This window comes from Somniosus microcephalus, chromosome 4 (assembly GCF_052327205.1).
Source record: "Somniosus microcephalus isolate GS21.2 chromosome 4, FLI_Smic_1.0, whole genome shotgun sequence".
In the NCBI taxonomy this organism is placed as follows: Eukaryota; Metazoa; Chordata; class Chondrichthyes; order Squaliformes; family Somniosidae; genus Somniosus; species Somniosus microcephalus.
Window position 1 is genome coordinate 42,504,271 of NC_140990.1, and position 26,582 is coordinate 42,530,852.

The 26,582-nt window shown below is 47.3% G+C and overlaps 1 protein-coding gene across 1 annotated transcript in view; it reads left to right on the forward strand.

Annotated features, from left to right (window-relative positions):
• LOC147118728 (uncharacterized) overlaps positions 1 to 3,873 on the forward strand; it is a 50,682-nt gene extending 46,809 nt beyond the window's left edge. Inside the window, exon 2 of the mRNA XM_085984546.1 lies at positions 3,554 to 3,873. Coding sequence (XP_085840672.1) covers positions 3,554 to 3,809 — 256 coding nt within the window. The 3' untranslated portion in view covers positions 3,810 to 3,873. The remainder of the gene's footprint in view (positions 1 to 3,553) is intronic.
• The last annotated feature ends 22,709 nt before the right edge of the window (positions 3,874 to 26,582 follow it).

Sequence of the window (26,582 nt, forward strand, 5' to 3'; positions counted from 1 at the left end):
GGAGAGAATAAAGAGAAATAGAAAAACCTGAGAGTCCGCGAGGCCCCGGACCGAACGGTGTCAGTTGGACGTCGCATGTGATCTCCTCGGGAAACGTGACCCGGCCCCACGGCCTGATTGACGGGAGCTTCCGACCAATAGGGAGCGAGCAGGGCGGGGCTGGAGGTGCGAGTCGGCAGCGGGTCCTCCAACCAATCGGGGAGCCCGAGGGGCGGGACTAGCGCTGGCTGATTGTCTGATCCGCAGGGCAGCGAGTTTCTCCAGTCCCTTGTTCAGGGCCCGGGGCGGCTGTGGGTCTTTATTCCCCTTATTGGACACAAGGCTCTTTGTCTCACAACACACTGGCTCAGGTTTTAATAGAGACTTTTTAAATTCATGAATAAAAGCAGATGAACCTCGTGCTTCTGTGGCACAAACTTTCTAATATTTTATAGAATCATAGAATGGTTACAGCACAGAAGGAGGCCATTCGGCCCGTCAAGCCCGTGCCGGCTCTCTGCAAGATCACTTCAGCTGGTCCCACTCCCCGCCCTTTCCCCGTAACCCTGCACATTTCTTTACTTCAGGTAATTATCCAATTCCCTTTTGAAAGCCGTGATTGAATCTGCCTCCACCACCCTTTCAGGCAGTGCATTCCAGATCCTAACCACTCGCTGCGTAAAAAAGTTTTTCCTCATGTCGCCTTTGGTTCTTCTGCCAATCACCTTAAATCTGTGTCCTCTGGTTCTCGACCCTTCCGCCAATGGGAACAGTTTCTCTCTATCTACTCTGTCCAGAACCCTCATGATTTTGAACATCTCTATCAAATCTCATCTCAACCTTCTCTGCTCTAAGGTTTCTCCAGTCTATCCACGTAACTGAAGTCTCTCATCCCTTGAACGATTCTTGTAAATCTTTTCTGCACCCTCTCTAAGGCCTTCACATCCTTAATAAAGTGCAATGCCCAGAATTGGGCACAATACTCCAGTTGAGGCCGAATCAGGTAGTGCAGGGGTCCCCTGTGGCCATCCCCCTCTCAAACAGATATACCAATTTGGATATTGTTGAGGGAGATGGCTTATCGGGGGAAGGCAGCAGCAGCCAACTTCCTGGCACCGTGGGTGGTTCTGCTGCACAGGACGGGAGGAAAAAGAGCGGGAGAGCTATAGTGATAGGGGATTCTATTGTAAGGGGAATAGATAGGCATTTCTGCGGTCGCAAACGAGACTCCAGGATGGTATGTTGCCTCCCTGGTGCAAGGGTCAAGGATGTCTCGGAGCCGCTGCAGAGCATTCTGGAGGGGGAGGGTGAACAGCCAGTTGTCGTGGTGCACATAGGTACCAACGATATAGGTAAAAACCGGGATGAGGTCTTAAAAGCTGAATATATGGAGTTAGGAGATAAATTAAAAAATAGGACCTCAAAGGTAGCAATCTCAGGATTGCTACCAGTGCCACGTGCTAGTCAGAGTAGAAATAGAAGGATATTTCAGATGAATACGTGGTTAGAGGAATGGTGCAAGGGGGAAGGATTCAAATTCCTGGGACATTGGAACCGGTTCTGGGGGAGGTGGGACCAGTAAAAACTGGACGGTTTGCACCTGGGCAGGACCAGGACCGATGTCATAGTGGGAGTGTTTGCTAGTGCTGTTGGGGAGGGTTTAAACTAAAATGGCAGGGGGTTGGGAACCTGTGCAGCGAGACAGCAGAAAGGGAAACAAGGATAGAAGCAAAAGACAGGAAGGAGAAAAACAAAAGTGGCACTCAGAGAAATCAAGGGTTTAAATCAAACATGGCCACAGTAAATAATAATTCTAAAAGGTCTGAGAGTGTTAAAAAAACAATCCTGAAGGCTTTGTGTCTTAATGCGAGGAGCATTCATAATACGGTGGATGAATTAGCTGCGCAAATAGAGGTAAACGGATATGATATGATTGGGATTACGGAAACATGGCTCCAGGGTGACCAAGGCTGGGAACTCAACATCCAGGGGTATTCGATATTCAGGAAAGATAGGCGAAAAGGAAAGGGAGGTGGGGTAGCATTGCTGGTTAAAGAGGGGATTAACACAATAGTAAGGAAGGATATTAGCTCTGATGATGTGGAATCTGTATGGGTAGAACTGGGAAATACCAAGGGGCAGAAAACGTTAGTGGGAGTGGTATATAGACCCCCAAACAGTATTGCCGAGGTTGGGGATGGCATTAAATGGGAAATTAGAGAAGCGTGCAATAAGGGCACAGCAGTTATCATGGGTGACTTTAATCTACATATCGATTGGGCGAACCAAATTAGTAACAATAGTTGTAAGAAATAGCTGTTAGATTCAAAGACGGGTTTTAATTCTTAGAACAGAGACTGACAACAAGCAGCCAGGAACGGATAGCAGAAATGCCAGCAAGGTCGAATATCAAGCATCAAAAGACAAATAGAAGTGATAAGGGAATCGTAAAATGCAAAACACCACAGGGTGGTGGGATAATAGACAAAAATGGAGCCGAAAAGTCATAAAATGTCCTTAAAGAAACATAACAAAACATTCCTCAGAAAGATAAGAGGGAGGCTTCATCAGCCATGCAGAAAGGGACGGCGAGGGCTGCCTTCCTGCTTCACAATTGGACAATAGGATGGGGGATCAAATGATTGGCACCAGGTGATTACCAGCCCACCGAAATAACTATAAATATAGACGACCGAGAGAGGAAATCAGGCAGTCAGGGGCGAAGGCTTCCCCGAGGTGGCTACGGCCTAACACCTTGGTCAAGTTTAGCCTCTGAGGTGGCTGATGGCCTCATACCTCCAGCAGCTTGAGTGATGACCCAACGGAAGTGACCACTGCAGCAGACTGCAGGAATCCACCCAATCCGAGACCACCCTACTGCCTCCCCGTCCGTCCGGTCGTGTCATTCCAATTCGGGAGTCGTAGATCGCTCCTACTGTCACGGGTTGTATGTCTATTATACTCGGCTTAAACCATATGTACTATCTGATTATGGCTTAAAACTGTAGCTCTTTAATTAAAGCCTTACAACTTCTAAAGCCCTGTTGGGTAATCTGTGTGAGCCTGTGATCCTGAATCTTACAGACATGTGGAATGTTAATCTTACACAATGTGTGAGATGCTGAGCACCCGCCCAACATTTCACCACCACACCTTCTTTTAAATAGTTTCTTCAATCTCTCTTCTGAAGCCATGGTTTTGTGACAGAGTCAGGTGAGTGAAAAAACTGGGATTGGAGGAAAATACTATGGGGTTTGTTTTCAGGAGAGGGAGGAGGGAGTGTGTGTGGGGCCCGAATTTACAGCATTAGGAGTAAGAACAAACAATGTTCCACAGAAACTAAAATTGTCTGTTCTGAATTTCTATCCTGTACTTACAATGCTGCCTTTATAAACTCCTTTTACAGGCTGTTGGAAGGGGAGGATTTGCAGACAGGAAACTCAAACCAAACATCACTTCAAGATCTGACAGAGTCACTCAGTTCACAGGACCTGAATAACACTGGCCTTTGAACATAGAATGAGAAATGTTTTAACCAGTTTCACAGCCTGAAAAAACATCACACTGTTCACAGCGGGGAGAAACCGTACATGTGTTGTGTGTGTGGACGAGGCTTCAACCGATCATCCAACCTGGAGAGACACAAGGACACCCGCACCACGGAGAAACCGTGGAAATGTGGGGACTGTGGGAAGGGATTCACTCAGTCATCCAACCTGCTGGCACACCAGCGAGTTCACACTGGGGAGAGGCCATTCACCTGCACCTTGTGTGGGAAGGGATTCACTCAGTCATCCAACCTGCTGAGACACCAGCGAGTTCACAACTGACTGCAGGGGTTGGATTCTGCTGTTATTGCTGCTGTTAATCACATCCAGGCCTGAACCATGTTTATTCTGACAGTTGGAGATATTTTCTGCTGATGTCAATAACTCCTGTAACTGGGCTGGAGTTTAATATTCTGGCTATATGTTAAATAGATCAGCTTTGTTTTAAACATGTTGTTGTAGATTTTTCTCTTTCCCACCTGAGTGTTTAGCATCACCTGGCTGGAGCTCAGAAAGGACAATCTGGGGGAGGATCGTACGGCAGGAACAGAACTCCAGCCTGGACACAGTCCTTCAGGGCCACACTGAGAGGGGCAAACGGCACTTTGGTCTCTATCGTCTTCTCAGGTCAATTTCTCATGTGTGTTCAGGATAATTTTCTGCAACAATATGTTCTAGAACCAACAAGGGAGCAGGCCATGTTAGATTTAGGAATGTACCAGATTTAGTGAACAGCCTCACGGTGAGTGAACATTTATCTAACAGCGATCATAACGTGATCAAGTTCCACATTATGTTTGAAAGGGAGAAATGTGAAACAGCTACTAAGATTCCAGTGTTAGTTCAGGGCAAATTCAACAGGATGAGACAGGGACTGTCCACAGTAAACTGGGGAAATCAGTTAATGGGTAAAACAACAGATGATCAGAGGGAGATGTTCAAAAAATAATTTACGGTGATACAGAAGCAGCTTCTACCCCCGAGGGGCAAGAGCTCTACTTACCAAAAAACCCCAGCCATGGACGACTAAAGAGAGAAGGGACAACATCAAACTAAAAGAACAAGTACACCGAAATACAATAAATAGCACAAATCCTGGTGATTGGGAGAAATACAAAGAACAACAAAGGGTGACAAAACAGACAGCAAGAGCTACAAAAAGGGAGTATGAAAAGAAACTTGTAAGGATTATCAAAATCAACACAATTTTTATTACAATTATCTAAGGAAAAAAATGGTGGTCCGGAGCAATGTGGGCCCCTTGAAAACTGATAATGGTGACATTGTAAATGATAATAAAAAGGTGGACATGTTGAATAATTATTTTGTGTCAGTATTGACAGAGTGGAAGAGGATAGCAGGCCGGACATCCCAAGGAAACTAATATTGAATCAGGGACGGGGACTCACCAAAATAACAGTAATGAAGAAAGTAATGGCACTAAAGAGTAACAAATCCCCAGGACCAGATGGTTTCCAAGCCAGGGTTTTAAAGGAAGTAGGTGAGAACATTGCAGATGCCCAAACTATAATCTTCCAAAGTTCTCTCGATTTGGTAACCATTTCATCAGATCTGAAAATTGCGCATGTCACTCCGCTATTTGAGAATGGTGAGAGGGGGAAACCGGGGGATTAGAGACCAGTTAGCCTAACATCTGTTGTGGGGAAATTACTAGAGTCTATAATTAAGGACAGGGTGACTGAACACCTTGAAAATTTTCAGCAGATTAGAGAGAGCCAGCATGGATTTGTGAAAGGTCGGTCATGTCTGCTGAACCTGATTGAATATTTTGAAGAGGTGATTGAAGTAGACAGGGGAATGTCTATGGATGTTATTTATATGGACTTCCAGAAGGCATTTAATAAAGTCCCTTATAAGAGTCTGTTAGCTAAAGTTGAAGCCCATGGAATTGGCTGAGTAGCGGGAGACAGAGAGTGGGGATAATGGGCAGGGACTCTAATTGGCAGGATGTGACTAACGCTGTCCAGCAAGGATCTGTGTTGGGGCCTCAACTATTCACCGTATTTATTAATGACTTAGATGATGGGATAGAAAGCCACATATGCAAGTTGCCGATGACACAAAGATAGGTGGCATTGTAGGCAGTGTAGATGGAAGCATAAAATTAGAGAGATATTAATACATTAAGTGAATGGGCAAAACTGTGGCAAATGGATTTCAATGTAGGCAAATGTGAGGTCATCCACTTTGGACCTAAAAAGGATAAAACAGAGCACTTTCTAAATGGTGAAAAGCTAGAAACAGTGGAGGTCCAAAGAGACTTGGGGATCCAGGTACATAGATCATTAAAATGTCATGAACAGGTACAGGAAATAATCAAAAAGGCTAATGGGATGCTGGCCTTTATATCTCGAGGACTAGAATACAAGTGGGTAGAAGTTACACTGCAGCTACACAAAGCCCTGGTTAGACCACACCTGGAGTACTGAGAGCAGTTCTGGGCACCACACCTTGGGAAGGATATGTTGGCCTTGGGAGGAGTGCAGCGTAGGTTTACCAGAATGATACCTGGATTCCAGGGGTTAAATTACAAGGAGAGATTAAACAAATTAGGGTTGTATTTCCTGGAATTTAGAAGGTTAAGAGGTGATTTGATTGAAGTTTTCAAGATATTGGCCCAGAAATTCGGGTCGGGGGCTTCCCGCGGGTGCCAGCCCCCGACCTGCACTTACCTTGTGCGCCGGCAGTTGAGCTGTAGGGCCCCGTGGAATTCCGCTCCGGGGCCTGGTCCAGCTGCCGGCGCGCAGTGCTTGCGTGTCCCAGGGGCATAGTTAGTGCGATGCGTCCCCTGGGATCACGTGGGCCATGGGCAGCCAATCGGCGCAGGGAAAAGCCCATTCATAAGTAGTGACAGGAAGACCTGTCAAAACTGATAAATACTACGGCCCCAAAACAGTAGTAAACCTTCAAATAAATTTTTAAAAATCATCACACTTTTTAAATAAACTATAAATTACATTAAATAACTATTTTAAACAATAATTTAAAGACTTACCCTCACGGAAAAACCTGTAAAAAAAACGTAAATTCAAAGCGCACGCGCAGACTCCCGCGCGCACGCGTTCGACCTCTGAACCCCTTCGTTCAGAGGAATGGAAGTGCCGGTTTCCCGCGCATGCGCAGTGCATGCAAGATACCGGCACTTCCGTCGGGCCCACGCGTGAGTACCCCGTGCGTACTCACCCGTGCAGACCCGAATTTCTGGGCCCTTAAGGGGGACTGATAGGGTAGATAGAGAGAAACTATTTCTGCTGGTTGGGGAGTGTAGGACTAGGGGGCAGAGTGTAAAAATTGGAGCCAGACCTTTCAGGAGTGAAGTTAGGAAATACTTCTACACACAAAAGGTGTTAGAAGTTTGGAACCCTCTTCCACAAACAGCAGTTGATGCTCAGTCAATTGTTAATTTTAAATCTGGGATTGATAGATTTGTGTTAACCAAAGGTATTAAGGACTATGGGGTAAAGGCGGGTATATGGAGTAAGATCTCATTGAATGGTGGGCAGGCTCGAGGGGCTGAATGGCCTACTCCTGTTCCTATGTTGCCAAGCTCTGGAATTTCATTCCTAAACCTCGCCGCCTCTCTACCACTCTTTCCTCCTTTAAGATACTCCTTAAAACCTACCTCTTTGACCAAGATTTTGATTACTTGCCCTAATATCTCCTTATATGACTTGCTATCAAATTTTGTTTGAAAATGTTCCTGTGAAGCAACTTGGGGTGTTTACTATGTTAAAGGCACTATATAAATGCAAGTTATTGTCTGCGACCACTTACACTTTGATACCAAATCGAGGTACCATTTACACTGTGACACCAAATCCAGGGACCACTTACACTGAGACTATAAATGGGGATCAGAGAGCCTCAGTGTGGAGAATGGTCATGGTTGTTGTAACATCCGTGTGTAATTGAGACACGGACTGCAGGAGTTGGTTATAACAGGTGTTTACTGAATGGAGACAAAACTGGAACTACTATACAAGGTTACTACACAGGCTTATATACAGGGGTGGTCACTACTGGTACTGCAGTATACAGGGGCTGCAGAATATAGTTCCTTCTTCAAAGTACATACACTACAGTTGTGGAACTAGCTCTAGTGAGGGTGAAAGGCGGGTAATGGATGAAGATATGATGGTGGAATCAGATGGTGATTGGTGGGGCCTGGTGACAGGTTATTGTCAGAAGCCCTTTTCAGGCAGGCTGTAATCTGCACAATACCTGGATCCGCCTGTTCTTGTCCAAAATCACAAAGTCTAATGTCCGTGATGTCTATTTCTGTGAGAATTGTAGAGATGTGAAAGAAGAAAGGAAATCAGGCTCGGGCCAGAAAGAAGGTTCCTTGAATGAACAATTCATGAGGCTGTTTTGTGACTCGTCTGCGTGAGGTTCAAAAACATGAAATGGAAAAGGACGCATCTAGTGACACTGGTGTTGTCAATAGTGGTTTCTAACCTTAATTACTATTTCCTAAGCCTAATATCCTATCGACTACCTCCAAGCACTGACCCCAATCCTGACCCCTAACCCCAATCCTAACCAATAACCACGAGCCCCAACCAATAGCCCCAATCCTAACCAATAACCACTAGCCCCAACCACTAACCCCAACCACTAACCCCAATCCTAACCAATAACCACTAGCCCCAACCACTAACTCCAATCCTAACCAATAACCACAAGCCCCAACCACTAACTCCAATCCTAACCAATAACCACTAGCTCCAACCACTAACCCCAACCCTAACCAATAACCACTAACCCCAATCCTAACCAATAACCATCGAATCTAACAGCACAGAAGGAGGCGATTCAGCCCATCGTGTCTGTGCCGGCTCTTTGAAAGAGCTGTCCAATTTAGTCCCAAACCCCAGCTTTATTTCCAGAACTCTGCAAACTAGTCCTCTTCAAGTACACTGTAATGTCCGTGTGTAATTGAGACACGGACTGCAGAAGTTGGTTATAACAGGTGTTTACTGAATGGAGACAAAACTGGAACTACTATACATAGTTACTACACAGGCTTATATACAGGGGTGGTCACTACTGGTACTGCAGTATACAGGGGCTGCAGAATATAGTTCCTTCTTCAAGGTACATACACTACAATTCCTCCCCTTTTAGCTAAACAGTACATAACATTCGATTAATAATTAAATAACATATTTACAATTACAGTTGCTAGATACATTAGCTGAAGTTAATCAATTATAAATTCAGTCTTTGAGGAGGCTTCCTGATTCTGTCCGGATAATGCCTCTTTGGGGTATCAGGTTCTTCTGGCAAAGTTGATTCGGGATCAACGTAGTTGTTTGGTTCGTCTGCTTCCAATATCACCGATTCTGAGGTAGATGTAATTGATACTTCGGTTTCATCACCAGGTGTATAGGATCGTGGTGTAGATTTGACGTTTTCCAGTGACTCTAGAATCTGGTCAGCATGGCGTCTTACAATGCTCTCTCCAATGTCCACGGTATACATTAGAGATCCTTGCTGTGTGCAGATCGTTCCTGGCTGCCATTTCTCTGTGCGGTAGTCCCGGACCAAAATTGGTTGACCTATCTTGAAACTCCTGGTTGGCCTTTCATTCATATTCTGAAACTGCCTGTTCTCCACATCTCTTCTGATGTTTGGCTTAACCAAATCCAAGTGGCATCTTAGTCTTTGATTGAAGAACATCATGGCTGGAGTTTGGTTGGTAACCGCATGTGTCGCATTCCGGTAGGCAAACAAGAAGTTATCCACCTTGTGTTGTAGGGGTATGTCTTCATTACACATTGCCTTGATAGCCTTCTTGAATGTTTGAACGAACCTCTCAGCCAATCCATTGGTGGCTGGATGATATGGGGTGGATGTGTAATGCTTAACACCATTGTTCTTTAAGAACCTCCGGAATTCTTCAGACACAAACTGTGGTCCATTGTCGGAGCAAATCTGTTCAGGCAGCCCATTCCTGGCGAATATGGTTCGTAAGACTGTGATAGTTTTTTCTGTGGTGGTTGAGGACATTTTTATTACCTCTGGCCACTTTGAATGTGCATCCACCGCAATTAAAAACATCGAGTCCATAAATGAACCAGCAAAATCAATGTGTACCCTTTGCCATGGAGATGAGGGCCACTCCCATGGATGTAGAGGGGCTTGTGGTGGGGCGTTTTGGACCTTCTGGCATCCTGTACAGCTCTTGGTCATCTCTTCGATTTCTCTATCGATTCCCAGCCACCACACAAACGCTCTGGCTAAGTTCTTCATTTTTACCCCTCCCAGATGACCCTCATGAAGCTCATTGAGCACTCTATCCTTCAATTTGGGTGGAATTACTACTCTGGATCCACACATCAAGGTTCCTCGGCACACTGACAACTGTTCTCTTCTCAGCGAGAATGCTGGCAACAGTGGTTCGCCATGTGCTGGCCATCCCTTCACCGTTAAATCATAGACCCTGGAGTGTGTCGGGTCATTTCGTGATTCCTTTTCTATGTTTGCATTCATCACAGGTAGACATTCGACTATGGTCGAGTGGAATATCTCCACAGGATCCACTGCAGGTGCTTCTTCCACCATCGGCAACGGTAGGCGCGACAATCCATCAGCATTCCTATGCTGTTTAGTTCCTTTGTACTCTATGTCATATTGGTGTGCCCCTAGGAAAAGGGACCACCTCTGTAGCCGTTGTGCTGTCATTATCGGGACGCCCTTCTTAGGGTTGAAAATGGAGACAAGAGGTTGATGATCAGTTAGTAGAGTAAATTTCTGTCCGTGCAGGTAGTGATTGAACTTCTTCACCCCCCACACCAGGCTGAGGGCCTCTCTGTCAATCTGGGCGTAGTTACGCTCGGCTGAAGTTAACGAGCGTGACGCAAAAGCTATCAGCCTCTCTGAACCATCAAGGAATTTATGTGACAGTACCACTCCAATGCCGTAGGGAGACGCATCACACGCCAGTCTTATCGGTAGTGATGGGTTGTAGGGAGCCAATACTTCTCTTGAAGTGATCAGGCCTTTACGCTTCTGAAAGGCCCGCTTACATTCATCGCTCCATTTCCATGCTACTCCAGTTTGTAGCAGGGCGTTCAGTGGGTGCAGAATTGTGGACAAATTTGGCAAAAACTTATGGTAGTAATTCACCAATCCGAGGAATGACCTCAGTTGCGACACATTTTCAGGTGCTGGAGCCTTAACTACCGCTTCAATTTTGTCAGGGGACTTATGTAACCCCTCTTCATCAATCACGTGGCCACAATACGATATTTGTTTCTTAAAAAACTCGCACTTGGGGCGATTGGCTCATAGCCCATGTTCTCTTAGTCTAGTGAGCACCTGCTCTAGGTTGGCAAGGTGTTCACTGTCATTTTCACCTGTCACTAGGATGTTGTCCAAGTAACACTGAGTCCCCGGAATCCCTTGCAGGACTTGTTCTATCGCTCTTTGCCATATAGCCGGAGCTGATGCTACTCCGAATACCAGTCGATTATACTGGTAAAGACCTTTGTGAGTGTTTATCATGAGATATTTCCTAGAGGATTCTTCAACCTCCATCTTCAAATATGCTTGCGCTAGGTCAATTTTTGTAAAACGTTTCCCTCCAGATAGTGAGGCGAAAATATCTTCTATCCTCGGAAGAGGATACTGTACTGTGTGAAGGACTGGGTTCACAGTCACCTTGAAGTCCCCACAGATGCGAACCTTCCTTGGCTCCTCAGACTTATTGTTTAACGTTTTCTTCATGACAGGAATGATGGGTGTCGCCCACCCGCTCCAGTCTACCTTAGATAACACGCCTGCATTCTCCAGCTCTGCCTCGACGGCTGGGCGAATTGCATACGGTACCGGTCTTGCTTTGAAAAACTTGGGAATTGCATTCTCTTCTATTTTTATCGAGGCGGTTACGCCTTTAAGAGTTCCCAGTCCTTGTTGAAATACCTCTTTAGCGTTAGCTAAGATTTTTTGACATTCGTCCAGGTGTGACGTCGTCATCCTTTTTACCAGCCACAGTCAGTGCCTGAATGGAGTGCCAGTCTAAACTTATCTTTCTGATCCATTCATGTCCTAATAACGGTGGTCCACCATCTTGCAGTATGTACAGATACAATTTCTGTATTTCCTTGCCGTTGTATTCGACAGGCACCCTTATTTTCCCTCTGGGGTATACTTTCTGCCCCGTATATGTCTTCAAGACAATGGATGTGTCTTTCAAGGGTATGTGTGAGAATAGCCGCTCGTAGTCTCGTCGATTCATGACGGTCAGGGCTGATCCTGTATCCAATTCCATTTTGACTTGGGACCCTGCTATCGTGAGGGTGACCCAAATGGTTCGGTGATCCTCTTTTGCGATTACGTTGTGTAGTTTGAGACAGCTTAGTCTCTTGTTCCCGGATTCACTATCGCTCTTCTGGTCTTCGGAACTACTGTCCGTCATCTTTTGTACTTTCCTGTACTTTTCCTTAGCAGTCTTTTTGTTGTCGTTAGTCTTCTTCCCGGACCTGCAAACTTGTGCAATGTGTCCCATCTTTCCGCATTGCCTGCATGTTTTGTCCTTGAACCAGCAGTCCTTCTGGTCATGGGTTGTTCTGCCGCAGCGATAACATTTTTCAAATCCCCGTGTCATTTCATGGGTGCCGTATTCCTGTGGCTTTTGCTGTATTTCCACAGCTCCCCTTGCTGCTACTTCGTACGATACTGCCACGCTGAAAGCCTTATCTAGCGTCAGCTCTTTCTCTGAGAGTAACCTCTTCTGGGTTCCTTCACTCCGGAGTCCACAGACAAATTTGTCCCGTAGGGTATCTGCCAGTCCTGCTCCGAGCTGGCAGTGCTTTGATAGCTTGTGTAGTTCCGTAAGGTAATCAGCATTGCTCTCATCTTTATGCTGATTTCTCTTGTGGAATTTAAATCTTTCTGCTATCAGCAGCGGTGTAGGATTTAGGTGTTCCTGTAGGATATCAACAATTTCGTTAAATCTCTTCTCCATCGGTTTGACTGGAGTGATCAGGTTCCGCAATAGGCCGTACGTTCTTGCGCCCATTAAGTTTAGTGGTACCGATGCCTTTTTCTCATCAGCTACTTCATTTGCCTTGCAATATACTTCGACTCTTTCCACATACGTGGTCCAGTCTTCTATTTTATTATCGAAGGCAGTGATATTGCCAGTCTTCGGCATCTTGGAGATCTAAGATGGCGCCTCCTGTGCTTTGCCTTCTTCCCCGATTGAACAAAATGGCACCTCCCGCGCTTTGCCTTCTTCCCCGATTGAACAAAATGGCGCCTCCCGTGCTTTTCCTTCTTCCCCGCTGGATTAAGATGGCGCCTCCCGCGCTTTCTGTCTTTTCCGCTGCTGCCAACGCTGTTGCTGGCGTTTTTATGCCTTGATGGCGACGCCCTATGGTCTTCGCGTGCTTCCCCCCGCGCTGCTGCCAACGCCACTCTCCGCGGTCCCCGTGGCAAACTGCAGCTCCTTGCAGCTTTCTGCGCTTCTAATTTCTTTTATTTTAATTACTGTTCCCATCGTCAGAGCAGACCCTATGGGACACTTTCCTCCCTCTTCTCGGGTCTGTACGCTGCCCGGCTTCGTAGCACCGGCCGCGCCCTGTGTGCTCCACCCTCTCTCTCTCTCTCCTTTTCCCGACAACGCTACTCGGCCCCGTTGAAAAGCCACCCGATCGAGCTCTAGCCCGCTGCAGCCCAGGAAGGATCAGTGTAGTACCTGCCACCAGCCCGATTAGCTGGAACACCGCAGACTGGAGAAGCAAGCCCAGCTCGCGACAGCCTCTCTGTTGTGTCCATGTGTTGATAGAGACACTGAAGACAGGAGTTGGTTTCACAGGTGTTTACTAAATAAAGTCTGGAGGGGAACTAACGGATACAACACAATATACAGGCTTATATAGCCCGAGTGGCCATTACCGGCATTACAGTACACAGGGGGCTCTTAAAGGCACATACACTACAATTCCTCCCCTTTTAGCCAACCAGTACATAATATTTTAAGTAATTATTAATTACGTTACAAGAAAAATAATCTACACATTGCTGCAGTTAATTAATTAGAAGTCAGTCTCTCTGGAGGCTTCCTGACTCGGTCCGGATAATGCCTCGGTGGTGTAGTAGTTTCTGGTGATGTAGTAGGTTCTTTTGGCAAGGCTGATTCAGCTTGAATGCCAGTGTCGGGTTCATCGGGTTCCAGTGTTAAATCTTTTTCAGAAAGCAGCCTTCTCTGTGTTCCTTCACTTAGGAGACCGCAGACGAATTTGTCTCGAAGATAATCTGCTAGTCCTGCCCCAAATTGGCAATGTTTTGATAGCTTTCTTAATTCAGTGAGGTAATCAGCGTTACTTTCAGTCTTGTGTTGATTTCTCTTGAAGAATTTGAATCGTTCCGCTATCAGCAGCGGTGTTGGGTTTAAGTGCTCCTGTAGGGTATCAACAATTTCTTTAAAATTCTTGTCCTTTGGTTTGGCTGGAGTGATTAAATTTTGTAACAGCCCGTATGTCTTTGCGCCCATTAGATTTAGCAGTACTGAAGCTTTTTTTTCATCTTCTATTCCATTTGCGGTGCAATATGCCTCCACTCTTTCCACATATGTGGTCCAATCCTCTATCTCATTATCAAAAGCATCAATATTGCCAGACTTAGGCATCCTAGAAAAAAATGGCGCTTCCCGCGCTTTTCTTTCTTTTCTGCAGAAAAGATATGGCGCTTCCCCGCCGCTGCTGCCGATGACAACGCTGTTTCCCGCGGTTTCCGTTCTTTTTATTTATTTATTTACAGTTGGAGACTCGTTCCCGCCGGACTCTCTCTCTAGGTCTGAACGCTGACCTGCTCGCAGCGCCGGCCGTCTCCCGAGTGCTCCCTCCCCATCTGTTAGTGCTTGCCTCCGCTTTCGCTGCTTGGCCTAGCTGTAGAGCCAGCCGCTGGAGCCCCAGCCTGACGCCCAGGAAGGATTATTGCAGTACCTGCCACCAGCTTGGCTAGCTGGTGAAACCACAGCTTTTTCTTTTTCTTGATTTTTCTTCAACTTTGGACGCCAGAGGAATCGATGTCCTTGAGGTGCTGCCAAATTGCAGGTAAGTCCGTTTCCAATTCGTCACCACTGTTGTGTCCGTGTGTTGATAGAGACACTGAAGACAGGAGTTGGTTTCATAGGTGTTTACTAAACAAAGTCTGGAGGGGAACTAACTGATACAACACAATATACAGGCTGATATAGCCCGAGTGGCCATTACCGGCATTACAGTACACATGGGGCTCTTAAAGGCACATACACTACACTCTCCTGCAAATCTTCGAATTCGATGAATCAGAGGGCGGTTGCCCACGGTCGACGCCTGTTTCTTCTGTTTGTTTTTTTTTTCTTTTTGGATTTCTTCCTTCTGGCTTCGAACTCTAATAACTTCGCTTCAGGGATGGATCCACGTGAGGTGGTGCAGAACTGTAGGTAAGTTCGGATCTGTTCGTTGCCAATGTAATGTCCGTGTGTAATTGAGGCACGGACTGCAGAAGTTGGTTATAACAGGTGTTTACTGAATGGAGACAAAACTGGAACTACTATACAAAGTTACTTCACAGGCTTATATACAGGGGTGGTCACTACTGGTACTGCAGTACACAGGGGCTGCAGAATATAGTTCCTTCTTCAAGGTATATACACTACATACACATCCAATTACCGTTTGAAAGTTCCTGTGGAACCTGATTCCAGCATCCTTTCAGATGGTGCGTTCCAGATCTTAACAACCCTGTGTGTGAAAACAATTCTCCTCATTTCCCCTCTAGTTCTTTTAGCAACTATTTTAAATCTGTGACCTTTGGTTACCAACCCACTTGCCAGAGTGAACAGTTTCTCCCTACTTGCTCGATCAAAACCCCTCATCATTTTGAACACCTCTATTAGGTCTCCTCTTAACCTTCTCTGCTCTAAGGGGAACAATCCCAGCTTATCCAATCTCTCCACATAACTGAAGTCCCTCATCCCTGGTACCATCCTGGTCAACCTCCTCTGTACCCTCTCCAAGGCCTTGACATCCTTCCTAAAGTGTGGTGCCCAGAACTGTACACAAGACTACAGCTGAGGCCAAAACCTTGCAGCTGTACAAAACCCTGGTTAGACCACACCTGGAGTACTGTGAGCAGTTCTGGGCACCACACCTTAGGAAGGATATATTGGCCTTGGAGGGAGTGCAGCGTAGGTTTACCAGAATGATACCCAGACTCCAAGGGTTAAGTTACGAGGAGAGATTACACAAATTAGGGTTGTATTCCCTGGAATTTAGAAGGTTAAGGGGTGATCTGATCGAAGTTTTCAGGATATTAAGGGGAACAGATAGGGTAGATAGAGAGAAACTATTTCCGCTGGTTGGGGATTCTAGGACTGGGGGCACAGTCTAAAAATTAGAGCCAGACCTATTAGGAGTGAAATTAGGAAACACTTCTACACACAAAGGGTGGTAGAAGTTTGGAACTCTCTTCCGCAAACGGCAACTGATGCGAGATCAATTGTTAATTTTAAATCTGAGATTGATAGGTTTTTGTTAACCAAAGGTATTAAGGGATATGGGCCAAAGGCGGGTGTATGGAGTCAGGTCACAGATCTGCCATGATCTCGTTGAATGGCGGAACAGGCTCGAGGGGCTGAATGGCCTCCTCCTGTCCTATGTTCCTAACTAGTGAATTGTAAAGGTTTAGTGTAATTTCCTTGTTTTTGTATTCAATGACCCTATTTACAAAGTCAAGTATCCCATACGCTTTCTGAACCGCCTCACCAACTTGCCGTGGCACTTTCAAAGATTTGTGAATATGGACCCCCAGGTCCCTCTGCTCTTGCACCCCCTCAAAATAGTCCCATTTAGATTATACGGCCTCTCCCTGTTGTTTCTCCCAAAGTGCATCACTTCACACTTATCCTCATTTAATTTCATCTGCCTTGTGTCTGCTCATTTCACAGTCTGTCTCTGTCCTCCTGAAGTCTGCTACTACTATGCTCACTATTTACTACGTTGCCAAGTTTTGGATCATCTGTAAACTTCAAACTTGTACACCTATACCCAAGTCCAGGTCAGTTATATATAACAAGAAAAACAATGGTCCTAATCCCGACCCCTGGGGGAACCCACTGCATACTTCCCTCCAGTCAGAAAAACATCCCTCAGCACTGCTCACTGTCTCCTCTCCCTTAGCCAATTACACCCAAATTACCATCAGCCCTTTAATTCCCTGTGCTTCTATATTCCGAGTAAGTCTCTTATGTGGTACTTTATCAAATGCCTTTTGAAAGTCCATATATACATCTGCTGCACTACCTTCATCAACCCTCTGTTACTTCATCAAAGAACTCAGTCAGGTTAGTCAGACACGATTTACCTTTAACAAATCCATACTGGCTGCCCCTTATTAACCCATGCTTCTCCAAGTGAGAATTAATTTTGTCCTTGACAATGGTCTCTAGTCGTTCACCCATCACTGACATTAGACTGATTGGCCTGTAGTTACCAGGTTTATCCCACTCCCCTTTTTTAAACAGGGTGTAACATTTGCAATCCTCCAGTCCTCTGGCACCACTCCCATATATCTCAGGGAGATTGAAAGATTGTGGTCGGAGCTTCTGCTGTCTCCACCCTAGCTTCCCTCAGCAATCTAGGATGCATCCCATCTGGACCGGGTGACTTGTTAACTTTGAGTGATGACAACCTATTTAGCACCTCCTTTCCAACTCCTCTTTCACCCCAACTCTCCAACCCCTCACCCCAACTCCTCTTTCAGCCCTACTCTCCAACCCACTCACCCCAACTCCACTTTCACCCCTACTCTCCAACCCCCCTCACCCCAACTCCTCTTTCACCCCTACTCTCCAACCCCCTCACTCCAACTCCACTTTCACCCCTACTCTCCAACCTCCCTCACACCAACTCCACTTTCACCCCTACTCTCCAACCCCCCTCACCCCAAATCCTCTTTCACCCTTACTCTCCAAACCCCTCACCCCAACTCCTTCTTCACCCCTACTTTCCAACACTCCTCACCCCAACTTCTCTTTCACCCCTACTCTCCAAACCCCTCACCCCAACTCCTTTCACGCCTACTCTCCAACCCCCTCACTCCAACTCCTCTTTCACCCCGACTCTCCAACCCCTCACCCCAACTCCTCCTTCACGCCTACTCTCCAACCCTCTCACCGCAACTCCTCTTTCATCCCTACTCTCCAACCCCCTCACCCCAACTCCTCTTTCACCCCTACTCTCCAACCCCCCCACCCCAACCCCCTCACCCCAACTCCTCTTTCACCCCTACTCTCCAACCCCCCTCACCCCAACTCCTCTTTCACCCCTACTCACGCCAACTCCTCTTTCACCCCTACTCTCCAACCCCCCTCACCCCAACTCCTCTTTCACCCCTGCTCTGCAACCCCCTCACCCCAACTCCTTTCACCCCTACTCTCCAACCCTCTCACCCAAACTCCTCCTTCACCCCTACTCTCCAACCCCCTCACCCCATCCCATTTCACCCCTACTCTCCAACCCCTCACGCCAACCCCTCTTTCACCCCTACTCTCCAACCCCCTCACCCCAACTCCTCTTTCACCCCTACTCTCCAACCCCCTCACCCCAACTCCTCCTTCACCCCGACTCTCCAACCTCCCTCACCCCAACTCCTCTTTCACCCCTACTCTCCAACCCCCTCACCCCAACTCCTCTTTCACCCCTACTCTCCAACCCTCTCACCCCAACTCATCCTTCACCCCTACTCTCTAACCCCCCTCACCCCAACTCCTCTTTCACCCCTACTCTCCAACCACCCTCATCCCAACTCCTCTTTCACCCCTACTCTCCAACCCCCTCACCTCAACTCCTTTCACCCCGACTCTCCAACCTCCCTCACCCCAACTCTTCCTTCACCCCTACTCTCCAAACCCCTCACCCCAACTCCTCTTTCACCCCTACTCTCCAACCCCCTCACCCCAACTCCTCTTTCACCCCAATTCTCCAACCCCCCTCACCCCAACTCCTCTTTCACCCCTGCTCTGCAACCTCCCTCACCCCAACTTCTCTTTCACCCCTACTCTCCAAGCCCCTCACCCCAACTCCTTTCACCCCTACTCTCCAACCCCCCTCACCCCAACTCTCCAACCCCCTCACCCCATCTCATCTTTCACCCCTACTCTCCAACCCCCCTCACCCCAACTCCTCTTTCACCCCAACTCCTCTTTCACCCCTACTCTCCAACCCCCTCACCCCAACTCCTCTTTCACCCCTACTCTCCAACCCCCTCACCCCAACTCTCCAACCCCCTCACCCCAACTCCTCTTTCACCCCTACTCTCCAACCCCCTCACCCCATCTCCTCTTTCAGCCCTACTCTCCAACCCCCCTCACCCCAACTCCTTTCACCCCTACTCTCCAACCCCCCTCACCCCAACTCCTCTTTGACCCCTACTCTCCAACCCCCTCACCCCATCTCCTCTTTGACCCCTACTCTCCAACCCCCCTCACCCCAACTCCTCTTTGACCCCTACTCTCCAACCCCCTCACCCCATCTCCTCTTTGACCCCTACTCTCCAACCCCCTCACCCCAACTCCTCTTTCACCCCTACTCTCCAACCCCCTCACCCCATCTCCTCTTTCAGCCCTACTCTCCAACCCCCCTCACCCCAACTCCTTTCACCCCTACTCTCCAACCCCCCTCACCCCAACTCCTCTTTGACCCCTACTCTCCAACCCCCTCACCCCATCTCCTCTTTCACCCCTACTCTCCAACCCCCCTCACCCCAACTCCTCCTTCACCCCTACTCTCCAACCCCCTCACCCCAACTACTCTTTCACCCCTACTTTCCAACCCCCTCACCCCAACCCCTCTTTCACCCCTACTCTCCAACCCCCTCAACCCAACTCCTCTTTCACCCCTACTCTCCAACCCCCGTCACCCCAACTCCTCTTTCACTCCTACTCTCCACCCCCCTCACACCAACTCCTCTTTCACCCCTGCTCTCCAACACCTTCACCCCATCTCCTCTTTCACCCCTACTCTCCAACCCCCTCACCCCAACTCCTTGCAGCCCTACTCTCCAACCTCCTCACCCCAACTCCTCTTTGACCCCTACTCTCCAACCCCCACCCCAACTCCTTTCACCCCTACTCTCCAACCCCCCTCACCCCAACTCCTCTTTCACCCCTACTCTCCAACCCCCCTCACCCCAACTCCTTTCACCCCTACTCTCCAACCCCCCTCACCCCAAATCCTCTTTCACCCCTACTCTCCAACCCCCCTCACCCCAACTCCTCTTTCACCCCTACTCTCCAACCCCCCTCACCCCAACTCCTTTCACCCCTACTCTCCAACCCCCCTCACCCCAAATCCTCTTTCACCCCTACTCTCCAGCCCCTCTCTCATCAGCCATTGACGTCAATGGAACATACACTGACAATTGATATCAGTCAGGATTTGAAAGGTATTTACAAATCATTCTAGAGGGTCTTTGAATTGGGAATCTTTCTTTATTATGTCCACTCGATGAGTGTGATAACAGACTCTCATGTGAATATAGAGCTGGAGTATTGGGTCGTGATGTGTTTGGTGTTCATCTTGTTTACTCTAAAATTTGAGTCTTGTGGTTTCAGGCACCAGATAATCAAGCTCACAACAACAGATTGTCTTTCACTGACTTTATTAACAGCACTGCAAAGATACAGACAGAGCATAGTTACCCGATCCGGAGAACAGGGATAATACAATGGATTCAGAGCTCTCTTCTCCCCAGGTCTGTTCTAACAAGCTGTGACTACACTGGCCACATTTATATTTAACTTGTTTACTACATTATTGACCTGGCCCTGCCCAAACCATAACCACAAGGATATCTGTCATTGTTCTGACTGTGACCACAAGGCTGTGTCACTATCACACACACACACCGTTTCCTTCTTTCACATCTCCATACACAGACCATCTCTTTACACATCCCCTTTCTACACAATTACAGCCAACATGAGCAAGGACGTGAGGCTCATTCAAAGACACACTCATTTCATGACAGCAAAGGTTACACTGGGACTAATCTTCAGTTATTTTCATTACAGGCAAAATGCAGAGTAAAGATGAGTCTTGCATTTATACAGCCTCTTTCATGACCTCAGGACGTCCCAAAACACTTTACAGCCAATGAAGTACTTTTGAAGTGTAGTCACTGTTGTAATGTAGAAAACGTGGCAGCCAATTTGTGCACAGCAAGCTCCCACAAACAGCAATGTGATAATGACCAGATCATGTGTGTTATTTTAGTGATAAATATTGGCCAGGACACCAGAGATCACTCCCCTGCTCTTCTTCTCAATAGTGCCATGGGATCTTTTCCACCCGAGAGAGCAGACGGGGCCTCGGTTTAATGTCTCATCTGAAAGACGGCACTTCCGACAGTGCAGCACTCCCTCAGTACTGCACAGGAGTGTCAGCCGAGGTTCTTGTGCTCAAGTCTCTGGGCTGGGACTTGAACCCACCACCTTCTGACTCAGAGGCGAGAGTGCTGCCCACTGAGCCAAGGCTGATACAGCAGCACCTCAACACTGCCTCATCACCCTGCAAGCTTCTGGTAAATACATTTGCTGAATAAATTTAAAACCAGGTTCTGAGGTGTGATGCTCTATTCACACATCGAAGGGGAGAGAGATGGGTCACACACTAAGTCCAGTAGCTGACAGTGATTAACAGACTGGGTTTTGTGTTCAGTGATCCCGGGTGTGTTACCGATACCTTCCCTGGATACCAAGGCTAGGAGAGGGACTCTGGAAGGTATGGGGAGCTGGGACTTGTCCATGAAAATAACTGAAGGTATGAGAACTGAACTAATCTAAACATAGAAGATAGGAGCAGGAGTAGGCCATTCAGCCCTTTGAGCCTGCTCCGCCATTCAATGCGATCATGGCTGATCATCCAAATTCAGTCCCCTGTCCCTGCCTTCTCCCCATATCCCTTTAGCCTCAAGAAATATATCCAACTCTTTCTTGAATATATTTAATGAACTGGCCTCCACCGCCCTCTGTGGCAGAGAATTCCACAGGTTCACCACTCTCTGGGTGAAGAAATTCCTCCTCATTTCAGTCCTAAATGTCCTACCCCTTATCCTTAGACTATGACCCCTGGTTCTGGACTCCCCGGCCATCATAAACATCCTTCCTGCATCTAGTCTGTCCAGACCTGACAGAATTTTATAGGTTTCGATGAGATCCCCTCTCAATCTTCTAAACTCCAGTGAGTCTAAGCCCAATCGACACAATCTCTCCTCATACGTCATTCCTGCCATCCCAGTTATCAGCCTGGTGAATCTTCGCTGCACTCCCTCCATGGCAAGAACGTCCTTCCTCAGGTAAGGTGACCAAAACTGCACACAATACTCAAGGTGCGGTCTCACCAAGGCCCTGTACAACTGTAGCAAGACATCCTTGTTCCTGTACTCGAACCCTCTTGCTACGAAGGCCAACATACCATTTGCCTTCTTAACCGCCTGCTGCACCTGCATGCTTACCTTCAGCGACTGGTGCACAATAACACCCAGGTCTCTTTGCACTTCCCCTTCTCCCAATCTATTGCCATTCAAATAATAATCTGCCTTCCTGTTTTTGCCACCAAAGTGGATAACCTCACTTATATCCGCATTATAATGCATTTGCCATGTTTCTGCCCAATCACCCAACCTGTCCAAATCGTACTGGAGTTTCACGACATCCTCCTCACAGCTTACCCTCCCACCCAGCTTTGTGTCGTCTGCAAATTTGGAGATATTACATCCAATTCCCTCGTCCAGATCATTATATATTGTGAACAGCTGGGGTCCTAGGACCGATCCTTGTGGTACCCCACTAGTCACTGCCTGCCACTCGGAAAACGACCCGTTTATTCCAACTCTTTGCTTTCTGTCGGCCAACCAGTTCTCTATCCAAGTCAATACCTTGCCCCCAATCCCATGTGCCTTAATTTTACACGCTAATCTCTTATGCGGGACCTTATCGAAAGACTTCTGAAAGTCCAAATACACCACATCCACTGGTTCTCCCTTATCTATTTTACCAGTTACATCCTCAAAAAATTCCAGTAGATTAGTCAAGCATGATTTACCTTTTGTAAATCCATGTTGACTTTGTCCGATCCTGTCACTGCTTTCCAAGTGCTCTGCTATTACATCTTTTATAATAGACTCCAGCATTTTCCCCACTACCAATGTCAGGCTTACCGGTCTATAATTCCCCGCTTTTTCTCTACCACCTTTTTTGAATAGTGGGGTAACATTAGCTACCCTCCAATCCATGGGTACTGTTCCAGAGTCTATCGAGTTCTGGAAGATGACCAGCAATGCATCTACTATCTCTAGGGCCACTTCCTTAAGTACCCTGGGATGTAGACCATCAGGCCCTGGGGATTTATCAGCCTTCAGTCCCATCAATTTTCCTAACACCATTTCCCTACAAATACTGATTTCTTTCAGTTCCTCCCTTTCATCAGACCCTATGTTCCCCGACATCACTGGGAGGTTATTTGTGTCCTCCTTTGTGAAGACAGAACCAAAGTATGTATTTAGTTGGTCTGCCATTTCCTTGTTTCCCATTATAAATTCCCCTGATTCTGACTGTAAGGGACCTACGCTTGACTTCACCAATCTTTTTCTCTTCACATATCTATAAAAGCTTTTACAGTCAGTTTTTATGTTCCCTGCTAGCTTACTCTCATTCTATTTTCCCTTTCTTAATTAATCCCTTTGTCCTCCATTGTTGACTCCTAAACTGCTCCCAATCCTCAGGATTATTGCTTTTTCTAGCCAATTTATATGCCCTCTCCTTGGACCTTATGCTATCCCTAATTTCCCTTGTTAGCCACGGTTGAGTCACCTTTTTTGTTTTATTTTTATGCCAAACTGGGATGAACAAATTCTGTAGCTCATCCATTCGGTCTTTAAATGTTTGCCATTGCCTATCCACCATCAACCCTTTGAGTGCCATTCCCCAATCAATCCTACCCAACTCGCTCCTCAGACCATCGTAGTTTCCTTTATTTAAATTGCGGACCCTAGTCTCTGAGTCAACTACTTCATTCTCCATCTTAATGAAGAATTTGATCATATTATGATCGCTCTGACCCAAGGGGCCTCGTACAACAAGATTGCTAATTAATCCTTTCTCGTTACATAATACCCAGTCTAAGATGGCCTGATCTCTGGTTGGTTCCTCGACATATTGGTCCAGGAAACCATCCCGTAAACACTCCAGGAATTCCTCCTCCACCGTATTGTTACTAATTTGGTTGGCCCAATCTATATGTAGATTAAAGTCACCCATGATGACTGCTGTGCCCTTATTGCACGCTTCTTTAATTTCCCTTTTAATGCCATCCCCAACCTCCGCCTTACTGTTTGGAGGTCTATATACCACTCCCACTAATGTTTTTTTCCCCCCTTAGTATTTCTCAATTCTACCCATACAGATTCCACGTCATCAGAGCTAATATCCTTCATTACAATTGTGTTAATCCCTTCTTTAACCAGTAATGCTACCCCATCTCCCTTTCCTTTTTGCCTATCTTTCCTGAATATTGAATGTTGAGTTCCCAGTCTTGGCCATCCTTGAGCCACGTTTCTGTAATCCCAACCAAATCATATCCGTTTACTTCTATTTGTGCAGCCAATTCATCCACCTTATTACAAATGCTCCTCGCATTAAGACACAAAGCCTTCAGGCTTGTTTTTTTAATGCTCTTATACCTACTAGAATTATTATTTACTGTGGCCACGTTTGATTTAAACCGTCGATTTCTCTGACTGCCACTTTTGTTTTTCTCCTTCCTATCTTTTGCTTTTATCCCTGTTTCCCTTTCCTCTGTCTCCCTGCTCAGGTTCCCAACCCCCTGCCATTTTAGTTTAAACCCCCCCGAACAGCACTAGCAACCACTCCCCCTAGGACATCGGTCCCGGCCCTGCCCAGGTGCAAACCGTCCCGTTTGTACTGGTCCCACCTCTCCCAGAACCGGTTCCAATGTCCAAGGAATTTGAATCCCTCCTCCTTGCACCATTCCTCTAGCCACGTATTCATTTGAAATATCCTCCTATTTCTACTCTGACTAGCTCGTGGCACTGGTAGCAATCCTGAGATTACTACCTTTGAGGTCCTATTTTTTAATTTACCTCCTAACTCCCTATATTCTGCTTTTAGGACCTCATCCCGTTTTTTACCTATATCGTTGGTGCCTATGTGCATCACGACAACTGGCTGTTCACCCTCCCCCTCCAAAATGTTCTGCAGCCGCTCCGAGACGTCCTTGTCCCTTGCACCTGGGAGGCAACACACAATCCTGGAGTCTCGATTGCGGCCGCAGAAACGCCTATCTATTCCCCTTACAATTGAGTCCCCTATCACTTTGGTGCTTCCACTCTTTTTCCTCCCAGCCTGTGCAGCAGAGCCCCCCATGGTGCCAGGAAGTTGGCTGCTGCTGCCTTCCCCTGATGAGTCATCCCCCCTAACAGTATTCAAAGTGGTATATCTGTTGGAGAGGGGGATGGCCACAGGGGATTCCTGCACTACCTGCCTGTGCCTCTTACTCTGCCTGCTGGTCACCCATTCCCTTCCTGCCTGTACACCCTTTACCAGCGGTGTGACCAACTCGCTATATGTGATATTCACGACGTCCTCAGCATCGCGAATGCTCCAAAATGAATCCATTCGCAGCTCCAGTGCCGCAATGCGGTCTGTCAGTAGCTGCAGCTGGACACACTTCCCGCACACATGGTCGTCAGGGACGCAGGAAGCATCCCTGATTTCCCACATAGAGCAGGAGGAGCACACTACGGGGCTGGGCTGTCCTGCCATGACTTACCCTTTAACTAATTAATTAAAATTAAATGAATCCCACTAATTTCACTAGTTAAATGATATATTTAAGGGCCCTGGTTCACAAACTGTCCCCGCTACACCACAGCAACCTTAAAAGCTATAAACCACAGACTTAAAGATTTAAAACGAGAGAAATACTCCAACCAATCACCTACCTGTTTTGTGGTGACGTCACACCTCGAATACTTTTTACCTCTCTCCTTGCCTGAGATTGGAGATTAGTGAGGCCTGCCTGAGCCTCTGGGGCCTTTTGTAGTCGCTCTGCCGCTCTGCTCCGCCTCCACCCGTTGCCGATGCCGCACTGAGGCCTACCTGAGCCTCTGGGGCCTTTTGTAGTCGCTCTGCCGCTCTGCTCCGCCTCCACCCGCTGCCGATGCCGCACTGAGGCCTACCTGAGCCTCTGGGGCCTTTTGTAGTCGCTCTGCCGCTCTGCTCCGCCTCCACCCGCTGCCGATCCCGCACTGAGGCCTACCTGAGCCTCTGGGGCCTTTTGTAGTTGCTCTGCCGCTCTGCTCCACCTCCCGCCACTGCCGCACTGAGTTCAAAAGGAGAAAAGGACCTAAAATGGACAATTAGTCCCTTATCTTGGAGAAATAACGAACATAACACAGCCCAGTTATAGGGGTTAATAACATTGGTAGAAACAAACATAGGATGTGATTAACAGCAGAATCCTACCCCTACAGTCACTTATGAACTTGCTGGTGTCTCACCAGGTAAAATGATCGAGTGAATCCCTTCCCACACGGAGCAGGTGAACGGATTCTCCCTAGTGTGAACTCGCTGGTGTGTCCACAGGTTGGATGAAGTAGTGAATCCTTTCCCACACACGGAGCAGGTGAATGGCCTCTCCCCAGTGTGAACCCGTTGGTGTGTCAGCAGATCCTTTGCGCTTTTAAAGCTCTTCTCACAGTCAGCACATTTGAAAGCTCTTATCAAGGTGAACAAGTTGGTGTGTCAGCAGGTGGGATGATTTAGTGACTCCCTTCCCACACACGGAGCAGGTGAACGGTCTCTCCCCAGTGTGAACCCCTTGGTGCGTTCGAAGATTGGATGCATGAGTGAATCCCTTCCCACATACAGAACAGGTAAACGGCCTCTCCCCAGTGTGAACTCGCTGATGTTGAATGAGGTGAGATGACTGCCTGAAGCTCTTCTCGCAGTGAGTACAACTGAAT